This window comes from Colletotrichum graminicola (genome assembly GCF_000149035.1).
Source record: "Colletotrichum graminicola M1.001 genomic scaffold supercont1.34, whole genome shotgun sequence".
In the NCBI taxonomy this organism is placed as follows: Eukaryota; Fungi; Ascomycota; class Sordariomycetes; order Glomerellales; family Glomerellaceae; genus Colletotrichum; species Colletotrichum graminicola.
In genome coordinates, this window is record NW_007361038.1 from 94,443 (window position 1) to 103,313 (window position 8,871).

Here is an 8,871-nt window from a genome sequence, read left to right on the forward strand (position 1 = left end):
CGTTATGCGCTCTTCACCCGTGTTGCCAAACCAGTTTGCGGCTTTTCGCATTCACATTTTCCACCCCGAACTCGGCTTCCCATTGATTCACCCTTGCTCTCGAATCATTCACCAGAGATACCATTGGGTGTTGTCCCTTTTGCAATTGAACTTATTTGTTCCAAGCGCCGTCTTGGGCCACTTCTTCCTTCGAGCTTCTCCCAAACTCTCACTTTGGAAACCCTGTCTGCCCCTCCATCGGAACCCCTCCAAAGAGGAAAAAGAAAAAGAAAAAAAACACAGACCAGTTGACTTTACCCCTCCACTTCACTCACTCTCTCACTCACACTCATACTCATATCCGTACTCACACTCACACAACACTCACACACACACACACACACGCACAACCACAATGGCCGCCGCCAGCGTCACCTCCGTTGACCTCACCGGCCTCAAGAAGATCGGCCAGGGCAAGGTCCGCGACGTCTTCGAGGTCGACGACAAGACCCTCCTCTTCGTCGCCTCCGACCGCGTCTCGGCCTTTGACGTCGTCATGAAGAACGGCATCCCCGACAAGGGCGCCATCCTCACCCACGCTTCCGTAAGTGGAAACCTCCCCCTCGGGTAGCACCGTACTTCAAACGCAACGCCGGTCCATCTCTCTCTCTAGACCTTTTTCATTTCATTCTACTCTTGTGCTAATGCAATGCCCGTACCGGGAACCGTAGGCCCACTGGTTCAAGGTCCTCTCGGACCGCGTCCCCGGCCTCAAGACCCACTTCCTCACTCTGGACCCCCCGGCCGGCCTGCCCGCCGCCGACGCCGCTCTCATCAAGAACCGCTCCATGCAGGTCCGTCGGCTCAAGGTCATCCCCCTGGAAGCCATCGGTAAGTATCGCCATCTCTCCCTCGCCCCCAACCCCAACCCTTCCCCTATATCTATCAACGGAACCCCCCTCGGCTGACAACCCTCCCCCGGCCAGTCCGCGGCTACATCACCGGCTCCGCCTGGAGCGAGTACAAGGCCAAGGGCACCGTGCACGGCATCCGGGTGCCCGAGGGCATGCAGCAGTCGCAGGCCTTCGAGACGCCGCTGTACACGCCCAGCACCAAGGCCGAGCAGGGCGAGCACGACGAGAACATCCACCCGGACGAGGCGGCGCGCATCGTCGGCGACGCGGCCCTCGCAAAGCGCGTCGAGGAGCTCGCCCTGGCGCTGTACTCGGCGGCCCGCGACTACGCGCGCGAGCGCGGCATCATCCTCGCCGACACCAAGTTCGAGTTCGGCGTCGACCCGGCCACGGGCGACGTCGTGCTCGTCGACGAGGTGCTGACGCCCGACAGCAGCCGCTACTGGCCCGCCGAGGGCTACGCCGTCGGCCGCGACCAGGAGAGCTTCGACAAGCAGTTCATCCGCAACTGGCTCATTGAGCACGGGCTCAAGGGCAAGGAGGGCGTCGAGCTGCCCGAGGACGTGTGCCGCGCCACGGCCGACAAGTACAAGGACGTGTTCCTCAAGCTCGTGGGCAAGAGCTTCGACGACGTCGTCGCGCAGCCGTGAGAGTGATTAGGGAGGGTAGAAGCGTGCGATTCAGGAACGGTGTTTTTTTTTTTTTTGGCTCTGCCAGGTTTGGTGCTGGCTGCTCGCCTTGCGACGGAAGAATGAAAATAAAAATCAAAATTGAAAAAAAAAAAAATTGGACGAGATTACCATCAATTGTTTGTTAGTATTGGTGGCCATCTGTACGAGGGGCTCGCGTTGCTGATTCCATGGCTGAGACCAAGGAACGGATCTGAGCATAGCCAATCCACTGTTATATATCTGACCTCGTTGTTCCGGGCGAACTCCTTGCAGACAACCCAATTCGCCCTTACTGTAGCGCTTGTTTCCGGGTTCGAAACTCGGATACCTCTTACATAGCTTTTGGGGCGCCCGCATACGTATCATCTGATGAACACGGAGTCGAACCCTGGCCCAAGGCTGAAAGCGGCCCTGCGTCATGCGAACTGTAATATAAGTCCCGCCAACATTGGGCGGTGGTCTTTTCTAGCTCAAGGGGCATCTAGCACACCGTCTACGCGTCCAGTTTCAAGCGGTCCAGCACCGTGTCGATCTTTCCGAGCAGGATCTGGTAGTTGATCGCGTCCGACGCGAACTCATCCTCGGCCACCTCCCCGCCCAGCGTCTTGACGCCCCCGTCACCCTGCCCACCGTCCTCCGCAGAAGGTACGGCGGGTGCCTCTTCCCGAGGGTTGGCAGCAGCAGCAACGGGTTCGCCCTTTTCGTCCACCTGCCGCTCGCTCTGCGCGGCGAGAGTCTCGGCAACGGCGGCGTCGATCTCGCCCTCCTCGTCCATCATCTCGTCCAGGTTGGCGTCCTCGAAGCGCAGGCGGAAGCGCTCGCCCAGATAGTACCGGATGTCGTCCAGCAGCTCGATCGTGTCCGTCTCCTGGCGGTCCCTGATCCTCTCGGCGCTCTCCTTGATGAGCTCGGCGAACTCGGGCTCGTCGATGTAGTCCTCCAGCCGGTCGGCGAGGTACCGCGCGGCGAATTCCTCGAGACGCTGCACCCTCAGATCCCAGGCGGCGTGGATCACGTCGTAGATGTTGACGGGCTCCATCTCTGGCTGGCCTGCCCCCTCCTTGTCTGCCGGGGCGTGGGTGCGGTCCGCCCACACGTTGGCGTTACCGCTGCCCAGGGTGCTGATGGCTTGCGCCGCCTTGGTCTTGAGCTTGTCGAGGAAGAGGATGTCGGCCGTGTACAGCAGGTCCAGGGCGAGGTCCAGCGGGCAGTCGACCTTTTCGGTGTAGAGGAAGGTGAGGACGATCTCGAGGACGTCCGGCGCGCAGTCCAAGCTGACGACGTGGAGGTGCTCCGAGTCCTGCGCCTCCTTGAACTCGCTGGAGAACATGGTCTCGAAGTACGGGCTACGGATTAGCATCGCCTTGTGCACGGGGTACACCACCGACTTCCTGGGCCTCCGCTTCGGCTTGTCGCCGTTGGCGGCGGGGCCGAGGGGGATGCCGTTGAGGTGGACGACGTCGTCCGCGTCGTCCGCGTCGTCGTCCGTCTCGTCGCCCTCGGGCTCGTGCGCGCATAGGAGGCAGTCGGCGAAGATGGAGTTGTCGTGCCGCCACTTGACGTCGGCTAACCGCTTCGTCTCGACGACCATCTTGTGACCCAGGACCTTTTCGCGGTAGAACCGCTCGACCTGGCCCTGCGCGCGCTTCACCTCGTCCTCGTACCGCTGGCGCGCGAGCCGGCGGTCGTTGCCGGCGAGGATGGCCTCCCAGAGCTGGTCGATCTCGAGGTGCTTGCTCAGCTTGTCGATGCCGGTGAGGACCTCCTCCTCTGTCACGGTGCTCTGGGCGTTGAGCACGTCCCTCGGGACCTCGCCGAGGTAGAGGTAGCGCAGGGCGACCTGGAAGGACTCGAGCGGGAGGGTGGGCGGCAGCCTCCAGGTCGTGGTGTCGGGGGCGTCGGCCAACTTCTTCCGAAAGTAGGGCGTCCGTGCGGCCAGCAGGAACTTGTGCAGGTCAAAGGACTGCGCTGCCGCGATCATGCTAATGTCGGTCGTCTTGGGGACGTGCTTTGTGAGGAGGCTGGTGATGTGTCCCGCCCAGGGTTGCAAGGGGTCCGTGGATTTGGAGTAGTCGTACTCTAGGAGAAGATTCCGTATCTTGTCATTGAGGGCGTTGTATATGCACCGCTCTCCTTGGAATGTGTTTCTCTCAGCCAGAGCACCTATTCCGGATCCCCCCGTCAGCGACGCTCGTATTGAAGCATGGGGTGGTACTCGCCCGAATCCAGGAGCAGCTTTACGAGCTCCAAGTGACCACAGAGGCTTGCCTTGACAGCGGCGCCCAATTAGTAACATGCCAGCCCATGTCCTCCTCACCGGGTGGCACTCACAATAATCAGAGGGGTGTAGTCGAAGCGGTCCTTGCCGTTGATGTTCACGCCCGCCGAGATGAGTTCTTGACACGTTTTCAAGTCACCCCTTCTGCAGGCCAGCAAGAAGGCCTCGAACTCGACCGATTGGTCCAAGGGGTTGTCCTCTCTCAGGACGCCATTTTTGATCAATTCTTTCTCGTTTTTGAGCTGTATTTCGAGTTCGTCTTTCCGAAGCACCATTGTGAAGGCGTTACCTGGAAGAACAGTCCAGCAATGCCTACGGCCAATATCCCAGCAGAACGAAACCAAGGAGGGAAAACGCACCAACGAAGAGGATATATCCCAGAAAATTGCCTCCAGATTCGCACACAATCAAGGAGGAGAACTAGGTTGATTCGCTGGTCACGTCAAGTCCGATATCTCCATGTTCTAACGAGTCGCCGCCTCCGCACGGACCACGTGAGACCTGCCTTCTAGGAACCTAGCACCTAGGCAGCTAGGTAGGTGACAGGACGGGTCTCTCCTTCCCATTTTGCATCATCATCATCGGGCGCCCCACTTATTAACCCCTCGATATCCTTATCGATAAGAGCTGTCCCGATCTGGCCGGGATAGTGGGTCACAGTGACACAGGAAAGGAATATCTCAGATCCGGCACTAGTGCCGTTGCCATGGCATCCACCCCCTTGTTTACCTGAAGCTCCATCCTGTTAGTGCCCGTGCAACCAGCAACCAGCCTTCGTTCACCAGCTTCGACTTGCTGTGCACTTTCCCAGTCAACCACCACCAACAAGCTTCGATACTAACAACAGCAGGTTCACAACGCCGCCTCAAATACCCTTCAACTTCTATGGATACAAAGAAAGATTCCCTCTAATCAAGTTCATTGCGCTTTGAGTCCAACATGACTTTAGAAGCGGATAAGTACGAGGTGCTGGAGAAGATTGGTATGCACACCCCATTCACAAGCTTTTCAACCCCGTGATGCGATCCGTTCCAGAAAATTCCCGACTGACGCATGCAATCAAACAGGCCATGGATCCTTTGGAGTGATCCGCAAGGTTCGGAGAAGGGTCGACGGCCTCGTCATGTGCCGCAAGGAAATCAGCTACCTCAAGATGTCGCAAAAGGAGCGCGAGCAGCTCCACGCCGAGTTCCAGATCCTGTCTACCCTCCGCCATCAGAACATCGTCGGCTACTACCACCGCGAGCACCTCAAATCATCACAGGACCTCCACCTCTACATGGAGTACTGCGGCAACGGCGACCTGGGTCGCGTCATCAGAGATCTCGCGGTCAAGGGCCAGCGCGCCCAAGAGTCATTCGTGTGGAGCATCTTCTCGCAGCTGGTTACTGCCCTCTACCGATGCCACTACGGCATCGACCCCCCCGAGGTCGGCAGCAACGTGCTCGGCCTCTTCAGTACCGCTTCCAAGCCCAAGCCGCCACCCGGCACCATGACCATCCTGCATCGCGACCTCAAGCCCGAAAATGGTACGTTTCGCCGCCCCGCCAGCCGACGTCGTGTTTTGCTAATAACAAGTCAGTCTTCCTGGGCGAAGACAACTCGGTCAAGCTTGGCGACTTTGGCCTGTCCAAGATGATCCAGTCTCACGACTTCGCCTCCACCTACGTCGGCACGCCCTTTTACATGTCGCCCGAGATCTGCGCCGCCGAGAAATACACCCTCAAGTCCGACATCTGGTCTCTGGGATGCATCATCTATGAGCTCTGCGCTCGCGAGCCGCCCTTCAACGCCAAGTCGCACTTCCAGCTCGTCCAGAAAATCAAGGAGGGCAAGGTGTCGCCTCTGCCCAGTTGCTATTCGAGCGAGCTGATGGGCACCATCAAGGACTGCCTGAGAGTCAACCCCGACCACCGCCCAGACACCGCCCAGCTCCTGAACCTTCCCGTCGTCCGGCTGATGCGAAAGGAGAGGGAGGTTGTCGAGCTCAACAAGGTTGTCAAGACCAAGGAGGAGTCTCTGGCGCGTCGCACCAAGGAGCTTGAGGACAAGATGGCCGCCTTCGAGGCCGACAAGGCCTCTGTCCGACAAGAAGTCGACAGTTCGTTAAGGAGGGAATGGGAGGTCAAGGCCCGTCTCGAGATCGACCGACAAATCAACACGGAAATCGAGGCCCTTCGTAAGAGGTTCGAGAGTGAGGTGCAGGCTCGCGTCGAGGCGGAGCTGCAAAAGAGGGCCGTGGAATCCGCTCAGTCACAAGACCTTGGCAGCTCCCTGACAAAGTCCGAGTACCCGCGGTCGTCAGTCGGCAACGGCAGCGGCGATGAAGAGCTCTCGACCTCGACTGACCTCACCGACGTCTCTACCGACAGTCCCCTCACGAACAAGAAGGTCACTCGCACGCCCTTTGGTCGAGCCCAGACCATGTTCGTCGGCGGCATGGGCACTCCCATGGACATCGAGATGGCGTCTCCTTCGCCCATCAACATTGCTTCTCTATCGCTGTCTCCTCGACGCACCGCCGCCACCAGAGTACCGAACCTTAACAGCGGAAACATCTTCTCTGAGGACACGGGCGCGTCGAGCGATCCCATGTGGGACCTCCGCGATAACATCAGCATCGACTCGGACGACGAGGACATTGTCCCCTCGCCGACTCGCAACATCAAGTCGAGGCAGAACCCCTTCACCTCCAAGGATCGCCCGGTCCTGTCCTCTCAGAAGTCGGTCCCGGTGGTAGCTCGGGTCAAGCCTCAGTTCTCGGCGACCGGCCCGAACCAGAACAAGACGCTGCCTACTCTGCCCAGCATGGCTTCCAACCCCGACTTGGGCCGTGGTCTCCGCGAGCGGAACCAGTCGCCCCACCGCCGATTGACTAAGATTCCTTCGGCGGCCAACTTGACTAGCACGAGCGGCGGCAGCGAGTCGCCCGGCGGTCTTTCCCGCAAGAACTCCACCAAGAAGGATCAAGAGCCCCTTGGCAAGCTTGCGGCCAAGAACAACATCAAGGGCAGAACGCTCGTCGAGCTCCAGCAGGCGCGGGCGGGCGGCCGTCCGCTCTCCGCCGTCATGTCTGGCGGCGAGAACCTCAGCCCCAAGAGGGCGTTCAAGGACCGCATGGCGGAGCGTCGGGCCAGTGGCGGCGAGCCGGTCGCGGTGTGGGATCCCGAGCGGGACGAGATGCCCAGTCCGTTCCTGGTGCGACGCAAGCCCATGGCCAGAGTCTAAGATGATTTCTTTTTCTGTCGGCATAAACACGAGCGTTTGGGTGGCGAAGATACCAAAGCATGCATGCACAAGAGTCATTCATAGGGTGTTGTTCTGTTCTTTTTCTTTCTTTCCTTTATGTTTGTTGTTGCCATAACCTCTCGCTATCATCCCCTCTCCTTTGTTCCGGCGGCACCGCCTAAAAAACAAAAAGTTGAAGGCGACTCGGATGGAGGTAATTGTGGGTGGTTGATTCACAACAACCCTGGGTCCCGGTGATGATCCGACGGGACTCTCGAGTTGCACACACTTTATGAAGATGATTTCCAGAAGGTGTTGGATTGGGACGGAATGGTGTTGCAGGACTCGGCTGGGGTGTCATTTTCAACATTGCAGAAGTTGTCTAACCGGCGTTGGGTATATTGATTGTTTTGTGGACGGACTACTTTGTACAAGTTGCATCACGGTTTCCAGGTGTAGTTTTATCATTACGGACGAGAGACAAATATCCACCTCTTTGAGCATCTTCTTGTTGTGCTGCCGTTTGCCTCACTCATCTCTGTGTATGATATGATGCCACCCCCTCCCCCGCCTGCTCGATCTTGCAGACCTGCCTGTGGAACGGCATGCAATACGATATCTCTGTACGCCTCAGTCCCGCTCACGAGTTACTTACTCTATGCGGCGATATACACACAGATCATGTCCGAGACATGCAGTCGTTTCCCACCGCGTACGAAGCACGATGCCGCCCTCAAAAGCATATACTACGTATATGTCAAGAGGTCCAAGACATTCCGGGGGTGGTAAGGGGGTTGTCTCATTGGCCAAAGGGCCTAGGAAACGGCTATGCGACACGAGACATAGATTTCGCTGGCGCCATCACATTCCAGATGGCCACGAGAGGACCCCACGCCATGTTGTCTCCTCGGTTCTGACAGCACTCTGTTGTGGCCCAAGACATTACAACGGGCCTTGTAGAGCAACGAAACATTTAGAACAAAATACGCACATTTGCTTTTCTGGTTGTCGTTGTAAGCTTCTAGTAAGCAGGATCGTCCCTCGATACGACCCCCCCCCCCCCCCCCCTCCCTCCCCTTTTCTGCATGGCGCCGCGTTAAACATACATCCCACGCCATCGTATCTTGGTCAAACCATGATCTCATACCTCGTGACTTTGCAAGAGGACCTTTAAGGATCGACACGCGTCAAAGGGGAAGGGGGCCCTGGCTGTTTGAAGTGCCGAATGGGCTACCGGTATGACATGCACATCCTATATCCAAAAGCAAAAAGAACACCACGGGTACACGAAAGCTACTTAACACGACCCCCCCTCGCGCGCATCACCTACCTAGCGCGCGGTGAGGCAGATCGGGCTGGGGGAACTACCGGTACATGATATTTGAGAGAGAAAGAGGGTGCAGAAGAGTTTGGACAATGGTATGGTTTGGTTGGTGATCGTCAATGGCTAAGCCGAGTATCATACGATCAACGACGAACGTACCTGGTTGCGGGCGTCTGGTTCATTAGTTCCGTCCTTTTTGACAGACGGGACGGTGGGCCGCGGAGAGAGGCCTGCTAGCTTGCTTTGGATCGACATACACCATCATCTACTTCCCGCGTTGACAGCTCAACGCTGGCTGTGCGCTCGTCTTTCATTCCAATCTGATGCATGCTTCCTTTTGACTCTCTCTCTCTCTCTCTCTGGGGAGCGCCCGCCCGCCCCCCTCCCTCGTTCTCGTGGGGGGGAAGCTAACATGGTGAGCGCCGGTGTGACATCCGGGGTCTGAGAGCGAACCTGCTTACCGGCCGAGCACACGGT

At 58.1% G+C, this 8,871-nt stretch overlaps 3 protein-coding genes across 3 annotated transcripts; 2 read left to right on the top strand and 1 right to left on the bottom strand.

The window, feature by feature from the left end:
* Positions 1-394: 394 nt before the first annotated feature.
* Positions 395-1,543, top strand: GLRG_07819 (saicar synthetase; the record flags this gene model as incomplete). The annotated part of the gene is made up of 3 exons (XM_008098504.1): positions 395-583; positions 711-870; positions 966-1,543. 3 exons carry the CDS (start codon positions 395-397, stop codon positions 1,541-1,543), a joined length of 927 nt encoding a protein of 308 aa, XP_008096695.1.
* A 514-nt stretch (positions 1,544-2,057) lies between these two features.
* GLRG_07820 (BTB/POZ domain-containing protein) lies at positions 2,058-4,117 on the bottom strand (the record flags this gene model as incomplete). The annotated part of the gene is made up of 3 exons (XM_008098505.1): positions 2,058-3,697; positions 3,754-3,832; positions 3,896-4,117. The coding sequence occupies 3 exons, from the start codon at positions 4,115-4,117 to the stop codon at positions 2,058-2,060; spliced, it is 1,941 nt and encodes a 646-aa protein (XP_008096696.1).
* A 664-nt stretch (positions 4,118-4,781) lies between these two features.
* Positions 4,782-7,070, top strand: GLRG_07821 (uncharacterized protein; the record flags this gene model as incomplete). The annotated part of the gene is made up of 3 exons (XM_008098506.1): positions 4,782-4,824; positions 4,910-5,371; positions 5,425-7,070. 3 exons carry the CDS (start codon positions 4,782-4,784, stop codon positions 7,068-7,070), a joined length of 2,151 nt encoding a protein of 716 aa, XP_008096697.1.
* Between the last annotated feature and the right edge of the window lie 1,801 nt (positions 7,071-8,871).